General features: G+C 40.4%; 1 protein-coding gene across 1 annotated transcript in view; it reads right to left on the bottom strand.

Moving 5' to 3' along the window:
- The window catches only part of ANKDD1B (ankyrin repeat and death domain containing 1B), a 98316-nt gene that overhangs the window by 8106 nt on the left and 65671 nt on the right, over positions 1-24539 (bottom strand). The window contains exons 8-14 of the mRNA XM_077462560.1: positions 20440-20538; positions 18629-18727; positions 13677-13775; positions 12935-13033; positions 9485-9580; positions 3516-3708; positions 1970-2101 (exon numbers count right to left, since the gene is read on the bottom strand). Coding sequence (XP_077318686.1) covers positions 1970-2101; positions 3516-3708; positions 9485-9580; positions 12935-13033; positions 13677-13775; positions 18629-18727; positions 20440-20538 — 817 coding nt within the window. The remainder of the gene's footprint in view (positions 1-1969; positions 2102-3515; positions 3709-9484; positions 9581-12934; positions 13034-13676; positions 13776-18628; positions 18728-20439; positions 20539-24539) is intronic.

The raw sequence follows: 24539 nt of genomic DNA, 5'->3' as shown, positions 1-24539 counted from the left end.
TGAAAAAGTCTTTTTAGAAGAAATCAGACTCCTGACGGTTGTGCAATAATTCTTGTAGGATAAGCTGGGACACATTTTTATTAACAAATCTCATACCATGGAAAGATGACCATTATAGTAACCTCCTAAAATGTGCAAGGAACTTTATAGATATAGATATAGATAGATATATAGATAGATAGATATATATACACACACACACACTGTATTGGCATATAACACGCACATTCATTTTAAGAGGGAAGTTTCAGGAAAAAAACGTACATTTTAAATAAGGAATTTTGAAGCAAAATAAGTGTTATTGCCCATCTACAGCCTCACCATTTCCATCAATGCAGCCTGATCAATGCCCATCTGCAGCCTCACAAGTGCCATTAACATAGCCTCATCAGTCCACATCAATGCAGCCTCACCATTGCCTTCAATGCAGCAGGCTCAACATTCCCATCAGTGCAGCCTGATCGACAGGAAGGGGGGCGCCAACAGACAGTATACAGTGAGAATCTCATATGATAGACAGAACAGTGGTCCAATGGTGGCCCAGAAGATGGAACTTCCTATTACAGAGGCGGCCAAGTAAACAGGATATTCTCACTGCATGTAATCTGACGGTGCTTGTTCCGCCCCCCTCCCTGTCCCCTTCGAGGCAGCTAACATTGAAGTATCGGCGTATAACACGTACACACTATTTGCACCCAATTTTCAGGGTGAAAAGGTGTGTGTTATACGCCAATAAATAAATACAGTATTTATGTAAAAATTATATATTTATAGTGTGTATCATCATTTTAATATAATTTATTCTGGTGTTGCAGTGGGCAGCAGGGTAAGCTATTCAGTTTAAAACACTTTTCCTAGGCCACAAATGCAAGGCTTTCTATGACACTCTAAAGGCTTGTACACACTATATAATACTGGGCAAACATTTTCATCTGAGGAAGAATCGTACGATTTTCTGATATGGTGTACATAACTTTCAACAACTGATTCTGACTTTCTAAACAAAAATTTCCGAATGGGACAAACTCCATTTTTCTCATTTGGGAACAGAACAAACAATTTTCATTTAAATTTACCGTTTCGTACGATTTCCCTACAAGAAAAATCAGAAAAGAAAGACTGCACGTGATCAAAATCAATAAACAATAAAGAAAAAGCCTTTGTCGTACAAGAATTTTCATACATTATTTCCTTCCTCGGTTCCGACTTTGCTGTGATACAACACAGAAAATCAGACGGTCATTCACCCAATTTTCCAATAGTGTGTACCCCACTTAAGGCGTTTCTACACCAAATTGTAGTTTTGCTTTTTCCCTGTATCATGACTCTCATCAAGTATGTGTGTAAACCACCCAATGCCACATGGTCTACCCATTTTATTTATTTTGAGAGGAGAGGTGACTCTGCTCTGCAAGAAAAGACTGGGGACAGGGGTAAGGGGGTGGTATTTGGTGGCCCAAAATGGAGGTACCGCCCCATTTAGAAGCTGATTAGAGTGGAACCTGCAGTCAGTGACACATGCTAGGTGTTTTATAGCTACCTACTCATTGTTCAAGCCTGCCATCGCAGCACCTTGCAAGAGAAGTTTTTCAGCATCAACGTCTTTAGCAGCTCTGATATGTCATGCGACCAAATGTTGAGTGGCACAAAGTCAATGCTGGAAGAATACAATACTTTTGTTTATTTGTTTTATAGCCTGTCCCACCCTCCTATTGGCCCATCACTATGGTAGATGACTTTACTGACCAATGTGAGCCAGCCTTTGACACTACCAGGAAGTGTTAAAGCTTGCAGGTTAGAGGGCCTCGGGTTTCGGGATTCCATAGTGCTCTAATAGAAAGCTGGAGATAGGTGTAGACACCTCTATGATTCTGGGCAATTTGCATTTTTTTAAAGGATAGTGAAACATCATTAAAGTATAATTATCACTAGGTAAATATAGTAGGAATATGGAAATCTCTATATTTACCAGCCATTTGTTGATGTCCCATTCGAACCAGATCTTCGTATAAAGCCTTAATTGGATTTTCTTTTTTCAGCAAAATTCCATGCAACCAGATGAGAAACATCCTGTTTCCATGTTCCTTGTAACTTGCTTTACCTTAGGATGACGATAACATTACATTTCTGCACTGTGATCAAGTGGATCCGTTTATTTGTAAGTTAAATCAGTATTGTTTTCTTAGTGGAGTGGGGAATGTCAAATTTCTGTAAAATTTGTTTCCAACTGTGAACCCAATGGGAGGATTTTCCCTCACTTCCTATCCATAATATGATGCCCGTAAAAGAAATATGGTAGAGGAGATGAGGCCACCAAGACAGGAAAGCAAAAATAAATTTTAATCCTCATGTATCATTATGTATCTTGTATTAAATATTTGTATAAAAATAATCAATATTTTTATGAATAATAAAATTGATATATAATGCCATTTGAAAAAAGTTTAAATTAACAAAACTAAGCTCAAGCCATGTTTCTTATTCCCTTTGATAAACAGTTGTCACCAGAGCAGGAAGACCTAGACAAGGGGTGCTCAACCATTTGAAGAGCGAGGGCCACTTAAGTGATTTAGTAACCGATCATGGGCCACAATGAGCTATGGGGTTTTACTGCCCCCTAAACCACAAATGTTAATGAGCCCTTAGTGTCTTGAGACCCCTATAAGGCTGCTTTCACTTTGATGCACAGTGTGCATTGCACCTGCAACTTTCTTGCAGGTTAGCTGCACTTTGCCATAGACTTCTACTATATATTGCAGGTGTGGTGCACTTTCTGAAAGTAATGCCTCAGGTGCACTACGCTGCACCTGTGGATCAGTTTGAAAGCAGCTTAATAGCACTTTCTTAAAAGTGCTAATATGCCCATTACAAAACTATGCGATGTTTAATAAACTGACCTTTTTCTATTCCAGCTTCTAGAAAGGTCCCAGGGGAAGTGAACTTGGTATCAATCCACCTGGTACAGGAGTCAGTGCTACAGAGGAAGCATTGGCTTATGCGGCTTCTGCTTCATCCTTAGCTGCTGGCTTCCTCCACTGCCAGCGCCGGCTCCATGCTGATGATGTGGGATGGTGGATTGGGAGCCCGTGATCTGGGCTTGCCACCCCATCATCCCAGAGAATGTGGTTGGACATCAAAGGGCTCTACGGGCCACGGGTTGAGCACTCCTGACCTAGACAGTGCTAGTAACCTGACAGATGTTTTACTGAAATAAGGTGTCCTCTTGCAGTCTGCGTCTTCACTTAAGACATTTCTCATTACTTCCTGTGCAGACAGGAAGTGAGGGAAAATCTACACCAACAGGAACAGCAACCACAAGAAAAATCTGGTGTAGGTTCTCATTTTCTTCCTCACTCTTCATAGCTTAAAGGGAAGCTAGGCCAATTAACATACAGAAAGTATTAACATTATTTTAAGATATTACTAACAACCTCTACTAGTTCAGTAAAGCCTGGTTTTCTTTCAAGGTTGACCTCCTTCCCTGGTGACTTATCTGGGTCAGGGTCCATCTTTACCTGTCCACTGTGTCTCAATGGCTTTAATTTGTGGCTCTGTGAACTTCCACAGCAGCGCCAGTTTCTTCCATTCGTCAGGCTTCAGCTGCTCATACGCTACAGTCCAAAGAGCTGAGCGGAGTGGGCCGGTTTGTGATGAGTGGTCTTGTTTGAATGTCATACATTGCTCAGAGTTAGTATCTTCTATAAGCTCCTGCGAGGAGGAAAACAGAGCACAAAAACGAGTAAGAGGACAAATCAAAAAGTATGTTAATAAATTTATCAGGAATTTTATGAGATCAGCATGTTGGGCATCCTACTATACCCTTTAGACCAGGGGTCTCAAACTGGTGGCCCTCCAGATGTTGCAAAACTACAAGTCCCATCATGCCATTGCCTTTGGGAGTCTTGCTCTTAACTGTCAGCCTTGCAATGCCTCATGGGACTTGTAGTTTTTCAACAGCTGGAGGGCCACCAGTTTGAGACCTCTGCTTTAGACACTGATAGGAAAGTGTAGCAATGCTTATACAAGTGAGGGAAACATGAGGTGTCCAGCCAATGCATATCACCAGGCAGATATAAAATACACAATTTAGCGCAGCTTTGTATTTAATAATACAACATTAAGTTTATATTATGCAAGAAAATACATGAAATCGCCCCAGGACTTTAAATGAGGTGAATGTGGTTATCAAACAATTGACAGAGTAAATGCAGTCTCAAAATGTATTAACCCTTTCATGACTAAGCCTATTTTTGGAATTTGGTGTTTACAAGTTAAAATCCATATTTGTTGCTAGAAAATTACTTGGAACCCCCAAACATTATATATATTTTTTTAGCAGAGACTCTAGAGAATAAAATGGTGATTGTTGCAATATTTTATGTCACACGGTATTTGTGCAGCGGTGTTTTAAATGCAACTTTTTGGGAAAAGGAACACTTTCATGAATTAAAAAAAAAACGAAACAGTAAAATTATCCCAATTTTTTTGCATAATGTGAAAGATAATGTTACGCCAAGTAAATAGATACCAAACATGTCACACTTTATAATCACATGCACTCGTGGAATGACGACAAAGTACGATACCTAAAAATCTCAATAGGCGGCGCTTTACATTTTTTTTACGGTTACCAGGTTAGTGTTACAGAGGAGGTCTAGTGCTAGAATTATTGCTTTCGCTCTGACGATCACACGATACCTCACATGTGTAATTTGAACACCATTTACATATGCGGACGTGACTTCCGTATGCGTTTTCTTTGCTTCGCGAGCTCGTGGGGACGGCGGGCGCTTTAAACATTTTTTTATTTATTTATTTATTTTATTTTTATTTATTTATTTTAAAATGAATACATTGTTTTTTTTTTTTTTTGATCACTTTTATTGCTGTCACAAGGAATGTAAACATCCCTTGTGACAGTAATAGGTGGTGAGAGGTACTCTTTATGGAGTGATCGGGGTCTAAAAGACCCCCCATCCCTCCTTTACACTTCAAAGTATTCATCGGCGAAAACTGCGATTCTGAATACTGTATATTTTTCTAAAACCGGCGCCATTGGCAGCCGAGTAAAAGGGAAGTGACGTCATGACGTCGCTTCCGTGTTTACTATTAGGAGACTGGAATGACGCCGATTACGGCGTCAATGCAGTTACTCCCCAGCAGCCGGAGGCATCACATCGTGAATCGGTGCTCCCGATCGAGCGGGAGCACCGGTAACAGCGGCGGGAGGCGGCGGGAGGGGGGACATCCCCTCCAGCTCCTCCGGCATAATAGCCGAGCGTCTTTTAGCCACTTCGGTTGTTATGGCTGGATAGCCAATCGTCCGCTGTAAAAATTGGTACCGGGATGATGCCTGCAGGTGCGGGCATCATCCCGGTATATTCCCCGGAAGCCAAGTACGCACATCTGCGTACGCTCGGAGGGAAGGGGTTAAAATTGTCATGCAAACATAAACAACACGAATCATAGCCAAACCATTGAAATGATACATACAGTAAAAAATGTCATTACACATATCATGGTATAAAATGTAAATCTCAAAGTAAACGAGCATGAGACGTAACTCAATGCGTTTCGCAAAACCATGTTTGCTTCATCAGGGGTAGATGCGTGTGTAGTACATCTATAGGGGTTATAATGAACCAAATAAGTGTCAACACAGAGATGCTATTGTGACAATTAGTCAAGAAGGTCCAAAACGCAAGGCCCTATACTCACCAATGGCTGGATCAGACTTTATTGTAGCATTACTTATTACTATTATATTATTACTAGATATTGGGAGATCTTTGGTGACACACACACCTCCATCCCGGCCACGTCTGCCCGCTGTTTGTGCTCTGTTGGATTGTTTTTTATTCTGCCTCCTTAGCTCCTGAGCCAAAGTATTCAGCATTTGGTAGTCTGATCCAGCCTTCGGTGAGTATAGGGCCATACGATTTGGACCCTCTTGACTAATTGTCACAATACCAAACTTATTTGGTTCATTATACCTCCTACAGATGCACTACATGCATCTACACCAGATGAAGCGACCATGGTCTTGCGAAACGTGTTGGGTTACTTCTCATGCCTATGTACTTCGCAGTTTACATTTTATACCATGATACGTGTAATGACATTCTTTACTGTATGTATAATTTAAGTGGCTTGGCTATGAGTTATGCTGTTTATGTTTGCATGACAATTTTAATAAATTTTGAGACTGCATTTACTCTGTCAATTGCTGGTTAACCACCTCATTTAAAGTCCTGGGGCAATTTCCTGTATTTTGTTGCATATATTGGGATGGAGGTGGTTTGCGGGTGACATCAGACCTTTTCCTTTTTGTAAGTTTATTATATTTATTTTCTCATTCTTATCATTTTTTGTTTTTAACCACGTTACCTCCTTAAGGTTTTACCCCCTTCATGACCAGGACATTTTTTACTATTCAGCTGTGTGTTTTTTCACACACATAGAGCTTTCATTGGGTAGTATTTGATCACCACTGTGTTTTTTATTTTTTTATTATATAAACAAAAAAAATAATATGTTCTACTTCCTATAATAAAACATATCCAATAGAAAAATCTAATTGCTTCATACATTTAGGCAAAATTGTAGAATAAAAATATAGTAAAAATTAAAAGAAAATCATAAAAGCATTATTGTTACTATTCTTCAAAATCACATGGGAAAAAATTGCATAGATCAGATCACATAAAATTCCCATGCAATTTTGAAGAATAGTAACAATAATGCTTTTATGATTTTCTTTAGATTTTTACTATGTTTTTAATAGTCCCTATATATCTTTATAGAGTGGTCTTAATTGATCTAGGTAGATATAGGTTACACCTATATATTTGAATATTCATGTATTGGTGTGATTGGATGGAAGTTCGATTATCTTACTCACGCGAGTGGAGCTTACCAGTGGATCCATATCGTTATCAATGTGATAGAGATTAATGCCATCCAATGATACCAATATAGTAGTATTTAATGTTTTATATGAGTTCATATGGAGATTCAGTACGATTAGTATGTTATTAGTATCTTACATTTGGAATGTGTGTCATTATGGACATTTAGCGGTTATTTTTTATCATTTATTGATAATTTTTGAGTTTTAATATGTATATATGTATATATATATTGTCTCTTTTTATTCTTATTTTACTTTTAGGGACAGAAAGATCATCCATTAGTTTAATTTTTTGCAATGATAAACATTGTGATCCTTCTTTATAATGTTCAGTTTTTAGATTGCATACACCACCACTTTAAGAGTAAGGTTGTAAATGCTTAGGCATCATCCATGTAAGGTGGGATTAAGCACTCACCATTGCGAAATAGGATGTTTGTTTATTTACTGCCCAGACAGTCTGGTTAATGTGATTTCCGTCGGAGTGGGGACACGAAGTGTGTGCGTGCGTGCGTGAATTGTGCAGTCACATGACCTGGATGGGATCGGTACAGAAGTGTTGATTAAAGGGCCGTGTAGCCAATCCCATGAGGAAGTCAAAGTGACAAAACATGTCGGGGGCGTGGCTACACGGCAATCAATCGCACTGACGTGAGACGCCGCTTAACTAAGAAGTTAATCTGTTGCCGAGAGCAGATACCTAGGAGTGGGTGAGAGACATTGTATGAGCGCACGCTTCAGGTCCGCCGAGGCCGTAGTACACCGCTGAGCCATCTGTTTCTGTTTGCTGTGTTTTATATTGGAGGCTTTTTCTCATTGTGTGACATGTGAGTTTAACCATTGGAGTGTTGGTGTGATTTTATTAAACTGGTTGAAACATTATCACTCTATGTGGAGTACTTTTTATTTTTTTCACATATGGAGTCACCTTGATAGCAATTACGTGGATTAAGTGGATGGTCGTTATTTAACCCAGGTGTGGGTAAATTACGCTTGAGCCGAACACGAGAGTGGGAGGCATTAAAAGTTGGTGAGTGTGTTCTTCAGAGGGAGAGGTGTCACAAGCACGTGGTGTGGTGGAAGATTCAAGGATTTAAGAAGATTTACTTTTTTGGAATATATTGCAGTTTTGGACTATTTAAATATTATGTCACTTGTCACTGGTGATTTATGTATTATTATCACTAATTATTTCTGTGATCTAGTGCACTAGCGCTACTAGTTTTTCCTATTCCCTTGATTATAGGTTTAATTTCAGATAATATACACACATTTTTTGAAGTAGCATCTTTTTTTGTACTTTGCCTGGCGCAGTGGTGGTAGAAGATATTAAGGGCAGATATATTTATATTTTTTTTTACCAACAGTACATAATCATACTCACCTAAATAGCAGCACCAATCCCAGCTGCAGCTGTCTCCTGCCAGCTCTAGAGTGAGAACTGAACAATCAAAGACCACTAATCGCTCAGTTCTCTGTATTCAGTCTGAAGAGAGCTGATGACTGTTAGTCATCGGCTCTCTGCTCTACCCCTCCACTGGAGCATCGGGCTGGGGAGGGGGTGGGATAGGGTTGCCACTTCATCCCTTTAAACCCGAACAGGCATGAATTACACAGGTTCTGAAGCTAATTTAATGAAGATAAGGCACCAAGTGAGTTTAATTTTACCACTCCAGGGGCACATACACCATAGGCTTTCAGTGCCAACCCTGACCAACGAAAGCAGCCACCACCCCAGGCCGGAAGGCCTGAAGTTCTGGCAGCTTGGGGAGATCCCTTTACCATCAGGCTCAACCCTTGCCCCATCACTCCTACCTAATTACATTCGGGAAGTACTAACCGCTCCCCTCCACCCCCCTCAAAAAGAGGTGCCAGTGTTCTCTCTCGAAAAACTGTCCAGAGCTAGAACTACGCCAATCTAGGCCAGAAGGCCAGGGACTTGAACCTATGGCCAGACCCAATGCAGCACCCATCCTCACCAGGAGAACCCTTCCGGACAGCTCAAACTCAACCATAGGCTGGCCCCCAGTATCTGTCGAGCAGCACGGCGCAGTCCTTACAGAAACCACCCTTCCAGGTGCAATGACACCATTGGATTTGCCTGCCCTCCCCAATGGGAGCAGCACAGTGCCTCCTCTGGCAACTGATAATAACAGACACTGATCTTAGACAAAAGGCCGAGGCCAAGTGAGTTTAATTACCACCTTAATCAGCCTCAGAGCCTGTTTAATTAAGATGTGTTTGGTTTTCAAGGAATGAGGTGGCAACCCTAGGGTGGGAGCAGCTTGGCGAGAGTCACCTGCCGGTCCAAGCGTCTGGATGGGTCTGACCGTTAAGTCTGTATCTTTCTAGAGCCTGGACCAGCTAAGTGCTATCAGCCAATGGCAGGCTTTAGCCCACTGTTGGCTGAAAAGGGGTCACAGGACTGCAGAATTAGGTGCACTCCTGTGATCTATAGGACAAGTAGGTCCAAAATAGCTTTGGTCATACTTTTCCTTAAAGTATATTTTATTGTACCATCAAGACGCATACTACTACTCTGTACCATAATATTATAGATTTTATAGTTTTTACCTTTCTCCATGTGTAGTATCTTTCTGCTTTAATGATCATATCAACAATAAGGAAGTGATTGCTTCTTGCTGATACGCCTAGTGCTGTTTTACCTTGCTGCCAAATTGAAAATAAAAATGTAGTCACTAAGGATAAAAACAATTAGAAAAAAACAAGGAATTCTGACATATCACCAACAATTAAACTTTTAGGATTTATTTGTTACATGCGTTTATTTATCATATACAATTTATGCAGCAGTTTACATTCACATCAGTCTCTACTCTCAAGGAGCTTACAATCTAAGGCCCTTTTTTTTTTTTTTTTTTTTTTTATATTGAAAAGCCTGTGACATGCAAAACACACCCAAAAACTTCCACCCGGTGCCAAAAAAAGTGCACACACATCAAGAGTGAACATAAAAATGTGCAACGGGTGTATGACTGCCCTCCACAAGGAAGGACCTTACCCTGATCCCCCAGGACGTTAGGCTCCAGACGGGGACTGAGGTACCATACATGGCCCATCTGGCCGAAACCAGACGACCTCCTTTCTCCGGAAGGTCTGCCGAAACAGACCCACCCAGGTACTTTGGTTGGGGCTCCCCCGAGGGGAGACCCCCAGAGAGAGAGGGCGAACCAAGCCAGAAGGCCTATGTCCACCCTCCCACAAGACTTTCAGGGTTGGCCCGAGGACAGACACCCTACTCATCACACGTGCAGTGACAAACAAAAAACGTGACACACAACACACATAAAAATAAATAAATAAAGTGGGGAAGGGATAGTGAAGAGGAGAGTGAAAAGAGTGGCCATTGTGTAGCACAATGACCAGGCCCTCCGGCCAGGAATCAAAAATTCCTCTGGTCCTAGCCAAAAGGCCCAGCCCTAGAGGCAGGTGTGAAAAGGCATGTGTTATAGTGAGGTGGCCATGGTGCCAAACATCAAAGTGATAAATCACAGTGAAAGTAAAGCACCCCTGAACTGCCACTTCAGGGGCACATCACCACAGGCTTTTCAAAAGCATCCCCGACCCCTCAGCCCAGACCACAGCAGCCCCCACCCAAGCCAGAAAGGCATGGAGATCCAGGAGCTTAGTGAAAGCCCTTTGCCATCAGGCCTCACCCTCGCTCCCATCACTCCTACCCAATTACATTCGGGAAGTACCGGCCGTTCCCTCAGTGGGAGAAAGGGGAACCAGCGTTCCCTCCCGAAAAACTGACCGGAGTTAGAGTTGCCCCAATCCAGGCCAGAAGGCCAGGGTCCCCCCCCCCTGGCGCCGACCAGTGGTTCTCCATCCTCATCAGAAAGCTTTCCTTTCGGCTACGAACCGCTCCAGGTTACCTTCACGCCAGCAGGTTTTGCATAGCAACCGCCACCCCTGCTCCACCTCGCTGTAGAGCAGGGACGGAAGCAAGCGCCACCTCCTGGCAACTGATAAGAACAGATACTATACTTGATCTTAGGTGACAATCTAAGGCCCTTATGTGACATTTATACATACTAGGGCCAATTTAGACAGGAGACAACAAATCTACCAGCATGTCTTTGGAGTGTAGGAGGACACCCCTGCAGGTACAGGAGAACATGCAAACTCCGTGCAAGCAGTGTCCTGGCTGGCAGCAAGACAGAAGTGCTAACCACAGGCCACTATGACTTCTCTAAATGCATATGCTATGAAGTAATTCATCCTCTGAGAACACAACACAGACTCTAAAGTCAGCTTTCAGTCACTTTATAATAGCTTAGAAACATCATATGTATTTACATAAGAGGGCTGGCAGGCCTATTCCCTGTTGCCATAGAAGATAAAGGGCAAATGAACTGTGCTTTTGTTGTGAAGATGCATTTCTCCACAGTGTCTATAGCTGCGGAGGTGAATGACGGCTTATTTTAAAGTTATTTTACTGCTTGCTCAGAATATGTAAACACTTTATTGTGTATAGTGTGGGCACAGGATAACTTAAACCACTTGCTTCAATAAAGCTTTTTATAAATGGCATGCACTTCAAGTGGTTAAAACAAGCTTACAGTATGTACAGCCACCCAGTCACTTTTACAGTCATAGGCGTGTGCAGGGGGGTGTGCCAGGTATGCCTGGGCACACCCTAATCCTCCCATACGGCACAGATTCCCACCTATTTCACCAAAACTCCTCAATTTAAAAAAATATATATATATATATATATCAATAAAAAACAAAAATAATAAAAATTTAAAAAAAACTAACGACACCAACCTCTGCCCTACTGACACCATTCACTACCCTATTAGATTTTAAAATTGGGACATATATATGTGCATGCATGTGTGCTTGAGTTTTGCAATTGGCTGCACACACCTCCTATGTTTACAGTACTGAGAATGGAATGCCATCTCCCCCACCTCCACCACCACACATGCAGACTTTTCCAACCATCACCCATGGTTGTTTTCACGCTATCTTATTCCTGGCAACGTGTGACTATGGTAATTCACTTCAGGATGTCAAATGTGAGAAGCATTTGTTCCCCATTCTGATCTGCAATGAATGAACCAGGGAACGACAATCACAAGCATCGAAACCTGATGGAAAATACCACACATTCCCTATTGTATGACCATCACAAGGCTCCAGTCAGCCCAGAACATTTTGTCTGCTGTTTAAATGCAGTTTGCTAAAACATCTCTTTTTCATTCTCAATAAATGTGTTCAAATGTATAAACTTATGTAAAACCCAGTATAATAATTCAGAAATTTGCAATTTCATTGTAGTACCATAAGTGAAAACACAAAAACACACAGAAATACACAGTTTTATGTTTTTTGGGTTGTTTAAATTAGGCATTAAAAAAGACCACATCGTAAACTTTTGACCTAAGCTATTATTGGAAATAAGCAAAACAGCATACGGCAGCTATCATCTAATGCACATGCTGAAACCTAGATACTGGACACATTTCAGGATAAATTTCTCTCAATTTGGCAACCGTGGCTCAATTGCTCCCCCATCACTCAGAAGACCCAATGCCTTCTTCAACTGTGAAACCCCAACTTGCATCTCCACCTTGGATGAACCTCTGATCTTTTCTATCTATAAACATTTAAAGTTATAATGGCAACCTCTGAGGACCCCTCTTCCCCTTTTTTCCCTCCCTTGAATCCCCCTTTCTCATTCTGCCGTCATCTCTCCATAGCGTTCTCTTCTTTTGTTCCCTTCTGGTCTTCTCTTCCCATTTTAATCAAGACCCTCTATTATTCTAAATTAAACCCCTGGCAACTATTTTGTAGCATATATCTTCAAACTGGATCTTGGTCTCTCTGGTGCGCTTATGTTGCTACGGTAATGATGGTATCTTGCCCTTTATCTCTCAGGATATTGTGTTTGATTATGATATATTTCTGCTCATGACATTTAATTTGGCCTTATAAGCTATAAGCTCTAATTACCTCAGAAATTATGTTAGTCTTGTGTAATGTACATAATATTACCTTATCTGCGATTGTGAGATCACAGCCAGCTAAAAGAAGCTTCTCTACTAAATCTGTGTTCTTCAGTTCAGCTGCTAGATGCAAAGGAGTCTGCCGCCTCTGTGGATAAATAAAGGAAAGTAAAGTGATCAGCCACAGTGCCTACTGACTTGGGGAGGAATTGGGCTGGGGGAAGGGAACATTTGCCCCCTGGGCCAATCAACATTAGTGAGATATGTTGGGCTGATGGGACCTGATTAGAGGTGCTTCACCATTCAGACTTCAATCAAAGTGTGTTTTTGCAGTCAGTGACAGCTGTTTGGCATTATATATCTACCTGCTCTATATTCAGACCTGTGATCATAGCTGGTTACTCTGAAGTGTCATGTGACCAAATGTCAAGTGCATGAGGAAGAAGGCAGATGTTGGAAGAAGCAAAAAGCTGTGTCACAATAGACCACGTTCTTTTGGAATACACGCCATTCACCAAGCCCTCCAGTCACAGTACACTTTCTTTAGCAACCAAATTTGCATTCCTTCAATTTAAGGGGGTAGTTAGTTGTGTTTGTGCCCAGGCCAAAAGTTTTCCCGTCCTCACCAGTATAGATATTAGATAGCAGGACATTGCATGAAGAAATACTGTAGGGTGGGACTACAGTTATGAGGTTCAATTAAGTACATACAGTGATTTGATGGTTAATTATTAAACCAACACCAAATGATTAAACTCTCCATACTTCTTTTTAATCCATATTATACTTACCACATTGATTGTATTAATATCATATCCAGCCTCTAAAAGAATGTCTACTATATCCATATGATCATTCAGGATAGCCAAATGGATGGGAGGGCTCCTATCCTGTAAATTAAAGAGAACAATTAAGGAGAAATATAAATATACTGTATATGAGCTTACATGGAGGTATCTATAATATACTGAGTTTATAGTCTTTGAGCTGTTGCTGTCTGGTTTGTCTTTAAGGGATCTCTGTGAAATGTTTAACAAAAGATGACATTTATGGCACTGCCTATACAGTCCTGCCAGGTTCTGTACTATAGTGGAACTGCAGAAAATGCCAATTATTATTACTTTCATTCAGGGTTTATATAGCGTCAACAGTTTGCGCAGCTCTTTACAACATGGGGGCAGATAGTACAGTTACAATACAGTTCGATACAGAAGGAATCAGAGAGCCCTGCTGGTTAGAGCTTACAATATAGAAGGGAGGGTCAAGTGGAACAAAATGTAATAGCTGTGGGGGATGATCAGATGGAGAAAATGAAAATACAGTTATTTCTATAAGGACCCTAAAAAGGGACACAAGTAACCCCCGGTACAATGGGACTTTATAGGCGAACAGAAAGAAAATCATATATCATAAAATATCAATTATTTTGAAAAATGATTAAAACGCATGTGTAATGACAAACATGACAGCAGTTTGTACAGTACATTTTATGTGAAACAACAAGGAGATGTTTGCACATGATACATTATTACAAATTCAAATGAATGTGAATTTCCTCCATTAGCCTGACATGTTTCAGGAAAAATATCCCTTCCTCAGAGGGCTTTTAGGAGAAGGTATGAATACGTTCTGAAAGAAGGCAAGAATAGGTTTTAACAGAACATCTTTCAAGATAGCATCAACATTAAAATACATGAGCATGTCCAGCATACATACCATCACTGAATTGTAGAAAATATTTTTTTAAAACAAGGTTTGCATAGAAAAATAAATTTGTCGCTGTTTGTCCATCGAAAAAGCGAAGAACCCCGTCTCGGCTCAGAACAGTCCTCGCAAAGGTCCCCACGGGATGACCACCACTACGTAGCCACAGAAAAGCCCTGGGGGATAGTAAGATATCCTATTATAATTAAAATTAATATGTGAAAAATATGTATAAATATACACAAAAACTGTTAATGTTGTAGTTGTTTTAACAGGATGGGGCTTCATTCTGAATATGTTATAATGCCCCTATTTAAATGCCTTAGAGGGATATTGATTCTACTGGCAGATAACGCTAATGTTTCTATCGTCAGTTGTAAATTAGAATCCTTATAGATGAAAAAAGGGGGGAGGGGAGGGCAGTAAAGCATCCCCTCCTTTTCAAAATATCATTTGGATATGCACAGGTCAAAAGCTAAAACTCAATAAGAAAAAGAAAAAAACAAACAAACTTTTTGCTTACATGGAGTGGATGTGTAGACACAGATGGCTGGGACGTTGTTAGTCGTTATGCGCGATGACGTCGCATAGGGATGTCAACATATTATGCTGACACCAATTGTATAAGATCACTGCACATACGGCAGCGGCCTTTAAAGCCTGCGAATGTCGCATTGTTCAGTGCAAACTTTGCCCCTCAGGACTAACAACTTCCCAGCAATCTGTGTCTACACATCCACTCCAAGTAAGTAAAATGTTTGTTTATTTTCTTTTTCTTATTGAGTTTTAGCTTTTGCCCTGTGCATATCCAAATTATATTTTGAAAAGGAGGGGATGCTTTGCTTCCCTCCTCTCCCCCCTTTTTTCATCTATAAGGATTCTAATTTACAACTGACGATCTTTTAGAGTTATCTGCCAGGAGAATCAATATCCCCCTAAGGCATTTAAATATGGGCTTTGTAACATATTCAAAATGAAGCCCCATCCTGTTAAAACAACTACAACATTAACAGTTTTTGTGTATATTTATACATATTTTTCAAATATTAATTATAATAGGATATCTTACTATCCCTCAGAGCTTTTCTGTGGCTGCACTGTGGTGGTCATCCCGTGGGGACCTTTGTGAAGACTGTTCTGAGGCCAGATGGGGTTCATCATTTTTTCGATGCACAAACAGCGGCAAATTTATTTTTCTATGCAAACCTTGTTTTAAAAAATATTTCTCTACAATTCAATGTTGGTATGTATGCTGGACATGCTCATGTATTTTAATGTTGATGCTACCTTGAAAGATATTCTGTTAAAACCTATTCTTGCTTTCTTTCAGAATGTATTTATACCTTCTCCTAAAAGGCCTCTGAGGAAGGGATATTTTTCCTGAAACATGTCAGGCTAATGGAGCAATTTCACGTTCATTTGAATTTGTAATAATGTATCATGTGCAAACATCTCCTTGTTGTTTCACATAAAATGTACTGTACAAACTGCTGTCATGTTTTTCATTACACGTGCATTTTAATCTTTTTTCTAAATAATTGATATTTTATGATATATGATTTTCTTTCTGTTCGACTATAAAGTCCCATTGTACCGTGGGGTACTTGTGTCCCTTTTTAGGGTCCTTATACAATAAACATTTGGGATATTGCCAACACTCCTTTGAGAATAGAACAGTTCTCTTTGTGGTTCACCACTTATATTTGAAAATACAGTTGTTGGGTGTGGGTAGGATAGGCTTCTCTGAAGAGGGGGGTTTTCAGGAATCGTCTAAAAGCTAATAGAGTAGAAGATAATCGGACAGATTGGGGTCAGGAGTTTCATAGGATTGGAGAGGCTCTGGAAAAGTCCTGGAGGTATGAGGGAGCTATAGAGAAGAAGGTCTTGAGAAGAAAGAAGTGAACAATTAGGTTGGTATTTTGAGACTAGGTCAGTGATGTAGATGGGGGCAGAGTTGTGGATGGCTTTGTAAGTAGTTGTTAGTATTTTGAATTGAATTCTTTGGGTGAGTGGAAGCCAGTGGAGGGATTGACAGAGAGGAGTAGCAGACACAGAGCAGCTGGTAAGGTGGATGAGTCTGGCAGCAGCATTCATGATGGATTGAAGGGGGGATAGGCTATGCAGAGGTAAGCCAATGAGGAGGGAGCTGCAGTATTCGAGGCGCAAGATGACCAGGGAGTGAATTAAGAGCTTTGTTGTGTCATTAGTTATAAAGGGGCTTATTTTGGAGATGTTTCAGAGTTTGAGGCGGCAAATAGTCTGCCATTAGTGTAATGCGGTACAGTTCCCAGTGATTCACAGTTATCAATTATTCAATTTATAAAAGGCTTTGTGCCAACTGATACCAATAAGTATGGTGAAAATTTTTAAAAATTACCAGATGTTTATTGTCATGCATTTGATTTTTATTTTATTCTCTTATATTTAAGGGTGTATAATTAAATCGTTTTGGTTTACCTGGTAAAGAAATAGTTTTGGTTAGCACTTCTGCCTTGCAGCACTAGGGTCATCAGTTCAAGTCCCAATCGCAACACTACCTGCATTGGGTTTACATGTTCTCCCTGTGCTTGCATGTGTTTGCTTTTGGTATTTCAGTTTCCTCCCACACTCTAAAGACATGACCAGAGTCCTGTCTAAATTGGCCCTAGTATGTGTACATAGGAATGTAAGTTAGGGACCTTACATTGTAAGCTCCTTGAGGGTAGGAACTGATGTGAATGTACATAAAGTGCTGCATAAATTGTCAGCGCTATATAAATACTTGTAATAAATAAATAAGGAATTATTTGGTTGGTTACTATTTCCAATAATGAACTGAACATCAAACCACTCATAACTGCTATATAAGTTGTAAATAGATATATTTGTCACGGACCCTCGTCCTCAACAGGATTATGTACACCGTATACGCTTCCTTTGTCCGGTACCAGCTCAATCCAAGACCCCTTAAGCCCACCCAGTCACAAGCCGTAACTCGGTGTCAAAAGGAAGTGCTGAGACCCGTGTAGTTGTACAGTGAGTAGGGTTAAGCAGACCCAATTGGAGTTCTCCGTCACCCCGTGCCCTTAATAGACATAGGGTTACTTACACACAGGAGGGTCAGGGGAGATGGACAAGGAGCTTCCCAACCTCTCTAAGGTAAGCTGGGTTCCACCAGCCCCCCACTCAAGGTGACTCCCGTCACAATATTGTATCTTTATAAAAATGCACAATGTATTTGTGTAATTCATTATAATAAATTGAAATTATACTTTTTTTTAAGGCTGGGGAAAAGTATGTTCCCCGCTTTTGATGTTAGCAGCCTCAGTCACCTTTAGTTATGCAGTTTAAACAATGGATGCCACTCTTCAAAAGATATTCAACCCAGAAGCCTGAGCTCAATCTGCTATAAAGAGCCACATTGACCCCTGACACTGCTAGGATGGGGTTTGTTTCCAGTAGCACATAATTTTGTTTACCACAATATCATTGCTTCAGCATAGATGACATTGTCACATCACTCGTAATAACATCATTATTATAGCAGGGCCCCAGGCCATTATGGGGATCAACTGTGCTGTAGCCAAAATCATTTACAACACTGAACTCCGGTTTTATTTAATCACCCATGTACTGTAAGTATAATCAAATGCAATGTAGAGTCTCTAACATAGAGACAGGCCAAAGTTTCCATTAAAAGTAAAAGAAAAGCAGCGCACTGAAGAGACCTGTACATAAAGTATAGTGCATAAAATATTCATTGAATGCTAAAAGAACAATTTTTGTGATATTGACAATTGTGGATAAGTCCCCTAGTTGGACATTGTTCTTTTAGCATGCAATAAATTACTATTTTATGCACTATACTTTATGTACAGGTCTCTTCAGTGCACTTATTTTTTCTTTTTATTTGTTCTTATCCATTTTCTCCCAAGTGGTGGGCAGCTGCACTAAGACACCCAAGTTTTCACCAACATTCCGATATGATATGATTTGAATTCAATCTGCTATAGACTGTACATAAAGACTTTTTTTCCTGCATCAAATTTTCATTACTTACATTAGGTTTTGCAGTTAGGTCAATGTTGTTTCTAATAAGGAAAGTGACCAGGGATAAGTAACCCTTTTCCGCTGCTATGTGCAATGCTGTGTAGTCATCCTGAAAATTAAAAATATAGTAAACAGCACTGTTTGCAATGCCACATTAAAGATAATGTATGAAGGTAATGTGTACAACTAGATTTGTTTAATTAAAAGTTAAGACATTGTCATTTTATTTTCACAAAGGAAGAACCAGAATATATTTCACACAAGTGACAAAAAATATGAAGTCAATTAAGCTTTTGGGGTTGTTTTAGAGGAAGTTAAGGCCAAACTTGAGTCATATTTTAATTTATTTTTCATTTTGGATAGTGAGTAATAGCTAGTTTCATTGTCAGGTTTTTATCAATGTCTGTGTTTAATTAGGATAAATACCCTCCCTTTTTGTCCTGCTGACACAGCACAAAAATTGGGTGTCACTTGGACAGGAAACATAAATATCTGGGAGATGGTTTAACCCAGACTTTCTCAACCTTTTCAACACAGAGGAATCCTTAAACTAATATTTGGGTCTCGGGGAACCCGGGCTAAAAATTTCTATATCTACAACTCAAGATACATTAGTCAGTGGGAATAATTCTCCTTACAGTTGTGGTCATTAGCAAGAATTACCCCTCTTACAGATAGCTAAAAAGATCAATGGTGTCAGTGAGAATTTATATGAGAGTCAAAAATGTCTTATTGCTCAAGGAAACCCTAAAAAGCTCTGGAGGAATCCTAGTTGAGAAACCCTGGTTTAACCATTCTCTATGTTTACTATTCACATTTGTAGATGTGGATGTCTCTGTCTATCGAAGAGTTATCTCATCACTTCCTATTATTGTGACCCATGTTTTACTTGGACAGAAAAATAGGGTTTGTAACCTTTAGTTTCTGTAAAAAAATACATATTTGGATGAAGTTGGGTGTTATGTATTCAGGGTACACCTCAAGGATCATTTTAGGAGTTTGGTTAAATAATAACATAGATAAAATATGTAGACACGCAATGCAAAGCTCAAACGAAGGGTCCTTGCATGCATGATGAAACGTTCATGTGCATTCTTGAAATGTCTTTCTGTGTAATTGATGTTATACACCATGACTATTTGGGAGTCATTGCAGCAGCCTTTTAACCATACTGTTGGTTCCAGAATGGTGTGCGAAAAAAAAATTCTCCATGACCAATTTGTGGATTAAACTTTAAAACGATAGTAAAGTCACTTCAGAAATGTAAAGGAATGGGCCCCCCTGCAAGCTTAAATCATAATCTACTATTATGAACTACATACTAGCACATTATGACAGACTTACTGGCACATGGAGCCATCCAGCACTGCGCTGTCACGGATCTCGCTTGTACCCGGTGCATCCATGTTCACCTGGTCATTCTTCTGGGATTCCTATCATCGGCCACTTGAAAGGCTGGGCTGATATCACTCCCATGCATGTGCATGGGAGTCACATCGCCATGTCACACAGAGCAGGCCATAAATGTGGTATGAGCTGCACATTTACCAGCAGACAGGCAGGGGGGATTTATGACAGAAAAGACTTCTAGGGTCTCTTCTGTTATAAAAACACTGCCTGTCGGGGAATTTTATAATTGGGACTTTACTACTACTTTAAGTGGCAGTTTCAAGGTTAAGTGCCACACGCCTGGCACCAAACGAAACAAATACATTTCCACAGTCAAAAGATTATCAAACATGTAGGAATTTTTGTTCAGTAGTAATATACACAATTTTTTCACTGTGAAAGGTTTAAGGCTCTCCACTAAAAAATACTTACATAGGTTATAGTGTTGATGTCGCTTCCATCTTGCAGTAACTGACTGGCACAAGATTCATGTCCTTCTTCCACTGCCAAGTAAAATGGTGTGGCCCCGTTCTAGAGAACAATAAAAGGGGTCATATCGTCACACAGGAATGTACTTTATTGTCATGAAAAAACTACTGTATACAACATTTAGACCAGTCATATGGGTAGATTGTTGAATAGATTCAAATCAAAAGCCAACATCTGTCCATTATGACAGGTACTGAGAGCTTAAACCAGCTCAAATTCTCCTTTATTTTTGCCACTTCCAGTAAGGAACATTACCGGAAGTAGCAGCAGAGGAAGATTCTCCACTTTTATCTTCAATGTACCAACACCGTAAATTGATATCTGAATGAGGTTTCCTTCCTAAATACCCATTGTGAGATGACCAGATAACCCTTTTTTTTTTTTTTACTGATGACAACATCTTTGAAAACCTGCATGTTTAATTTGATGATCACTGCAATTTGGTAAGCCTCATATGGTGTCACCTGGTGGAAGATTTGGTCAATTGTACACCTAAAATCGTTCTTTATACCAGTGATTTGAGTCCCACACCTACCTTTATTTATTTCATTGCACCTGGACTTGGTTGCAATGAACTTTTTCTATATTTGAATTCTTAATATGTATTTATGTATTGGGATATTATCTTTTTAATATAAGATTAGCACAGTGTGTTACTGAACGCTTACAGATGTAATTTCCAAATGTAATTTACATTTCTACATGGGAAATTGTTTACTGGGTAGGCATACGCTTTCAGTGATCCTATGTTTTTCACTAATACCTTTTCTAATTACTAATTTCTACAGATTTTTATTCTAATTTCTACTAATATTAAATTTGCTAATCATTTACAGTTTTGGTGCTAACTTTACATTAAATTAGAACTTGAACATTTTAAAATTGAGCTCCAGGCAATAAGATTAAAAATGAAATATATATGAGAGCTTTTTTTAGCTACCAAAAGGAACTGTATTTTTGTCAATGCAGTCCTGAGATTTAAACTGCTCTGTCACACAGAACAGCCAGTCTGATGACTACATATTTCCTTACTGCAATTAACCAACACAGCTAGTCCACCTGCCCCTACCCGTGAATGGACAGTGAAAGAGCAGTGCAATGTATGTGAACTAAAACTCAGTTTTATGCAAAGTTTGCTAGAAATGTGTAAGGGTGTATAGCAGTGTACAGAGGATTGATCCAGAGTTCTTGAGCCCCTGGATTCATTCCAAATCGGGCCCCATATTGGCACTATGTCCACTGAAATACGCTATAAGCAAGTAAATTGCATTTTGCAAAGTAGAGTAGAGACTGGTCGGAGAGGGATTATTTTGATACAGTGGCCAGATAAAACATATATAGCAATGAATGTGAGAATCCCTGTTTTTATCCCAAGCTGGGCCTGATATTGGCACTATGTCCACTGTAATACGCTCAAAGAGAGATCACTTTTTTTTTTTTTTTTTTTTTTTTTTAAGTATAATTTTTTTAATAGTTTACATATAAACAAACAGACAAAAACATAAATGCATATGTAGGATTAAAGGAGCAAACAGTGCTCACTCAGCAATGAGGTACAATTACATGGTATCCAGTTGGTGAGTACAGATTGATTGAGGTGTTTCATTGTTACCTTCTAAAATCCAGTATAATGACTAGGAGTCAACTAATATTTTCAGAGAACTCAAGCAGCAGGTGGTAGAGTGCAATCTGAACTAACCCATGGATTCCAAATCTTATGAAATTTTTTTGGGTATCCTCTGGCCTCATACGTCAATTTGTATATAGGTATATCTTGATTGACTATAGTGAGCCAGAAGGCTATAGTAGGTGAAGATTCAGATTTCCAATGCATAGTTATTGTTTTCTTTGCATAAAACAAAAAAATTCTTAGAAAGGTTTGTACATTCTTAAATATATCTCTATATATCTATATCGTCTATATATCCTAGCAGACATCTCAAGGGATTACAAATAATAGGCAACCGAGTGAGGGAGTTGATAAGGGCCATGACCCCTGATCAGAATTTCCTAATCAGGGGGCATTCCTACATTAAGTGGAAAAATGTACCATCAGCAATACCACATCGGGAACATATTGCGGAGGTCTCTTTAGTCTATGCATTAAACAAGGGGTAAATTAGGACCTGTATAATAATTTGGTTTGAATGACTTTATCCAGGGAAGAGATAACAGACGATACCTGGAGGGGAAGCACCTCCTGCCAAATATCCTCCGTCAGCTCTGGTATGTCAGAGCGCCATTTATTTTTTGTGGTGCTAATCCAAGTTGTTGTAGTATGAAGGGGCATTTTGTAGTATGTGGATACAAGTTTAGTGTGAGACGGGCCGGTCAAAAACATTCGAGTGGGGAGGGATGGATATCTATGTTTCGAAGGCCAAACTGTGTTGTGATGCAATGGCGTATCTGCAGATATTGGAAATAGGCCTTAGGAGGAAGGCCATAGTCCCTGTGAAATTCGGCAGAGGATCATAAAATGTTCACTATAAATAGGTGGGAAATCAGTCTAACCCCCCACTTGAACCAGAACCCACCATCTTTTCTGCGGAAGAATTCTGGTAGTCCCAGGTTACTCCATAAGGGGGCATTAGGGGAATAGGTAATATGCATACTGGACGGCAGTAGCTTCGAAAGTTTGAATATCCGTAGGGTCATAGAGAGAAATTTTGTAACCCTCGATTCCCCTGGTGGAGAGCATGGGTCAGCTGTGAGGCCACATAATAAGTTTGAAGGCAAGGGAGCGCCAATCCACCCTCCAAAATAGGTAGTTGTGGCGTGTCTTTTGCTATTCTAGCTACCCCTCCGCCCCAAATAAATGTAATAAGAATCATGTCATTTCCTTAAATTTGTTTTTGGGGATGTATATTGGGTAGTAACTCTGTTCAATGAAAAGTGTAAACTCACCACATAAACACTCTATATACAAAATAAAATTCCCCAATAAAGCTCAGAACATGATGTTCACATTTGCATGGAAGCACAATTGAATGAATGCTGATTATTCAGAGCATTACTGTATTTATGTTTATTGAGGATTGTTTTTTTTTATGTACTAACTGTTAAGCTTCATACACACAATACGAAAATTGGATGAAAAATACCACTTTTGAAGCATTCGTGCATATTAGCGTATCATTTTTTATTTTCTTTGGTCAGGGAGTGGATCTTGTGTGGGAGTTCCCACACTTTTTTCCCCAGGACTTGACCCCTGGTGGCGACAGAGGGCACTCCTGTCTGGTACCCCTGCCTATCATGAAGGGGTCAGAAATAGTTGTTTTGTAATTTACTCTTAAGCCGCGTACACACTGGGCGGACTGTCTGGCCAACTTAGTCCGTCAGACAATCCGACGGACAGTCCGTCATACTTTCGAATGAAAGGACTTGACCACACACACCACTTTTTGAGCGGACTAATACGGCGTACTAAGTCCGCCATACTATCCGCCCTACTTTTGAAATGAACGGACTCGCCCACACACGCGGAGGAAAGTCCGCTCATTTCGAGCGCGTCTCCAGGTAGGCGGGGCCCGCGAAGGAGACGTCGCTGGCCCCGCCGCCTGGTATGGACTTAAAGGGGAACCCCAACGCCGAAAAAAATCGGCGTGGGGGTCCCCCCCAAGTCCACAACAGACCCTTGTCCGAGCACGCTACCCGGCCGGCCAGGAAAGGGGGGCGAGCGAGCGCCCCCCCTCCTGAGCCGTACCAGGCCGCGTGCCCTCAACATGGGGGGGTGCCTTGGGTAAGGGGGGGGCCGCGCGGCCCCCCCACCCCAAAGCACCTTGTCCCCATGTTAATGAGGACAAGGGCCTCTTCCCGACAACCCTGGCCGTTGGTTGTCGGGGTCTGCGGGCAGGGGGCTTATCGGAATCCGGGAGCCCCCTTTAATAAGGGGGCCCCCGGATACCGGCCCCCCACCCTATGTGAATGAGTATGGGGTACAATGTACCCCTACCCATTCACCTGTAAAATAAAAGTACAAAAAAAAACACAACACACGAGATAAAATACTTTATTGCACAGCTCCGGGGGTCTTCCGTCTTTGG

Source organism: Lithobates pipiens, unplaced genomic scaffold (genome assembly GCF_037356315.1).
Source record: "Lithobates pipiens isolate NorthernLeopardFrog02 unplaced genomic scaffold, aLitPip1_a1.2 Scaffold_3, whole genome shotgun sequence".
Taxonomy (NCBI): Eukaryota; Metazoa; Chordata; class Amphibia; order Anura; family Ranidae; genus Lithobates; species Lithobates pipiens.
This window is presented reverse-complemented; position numbering and strand designations above follow the sequence as displayed.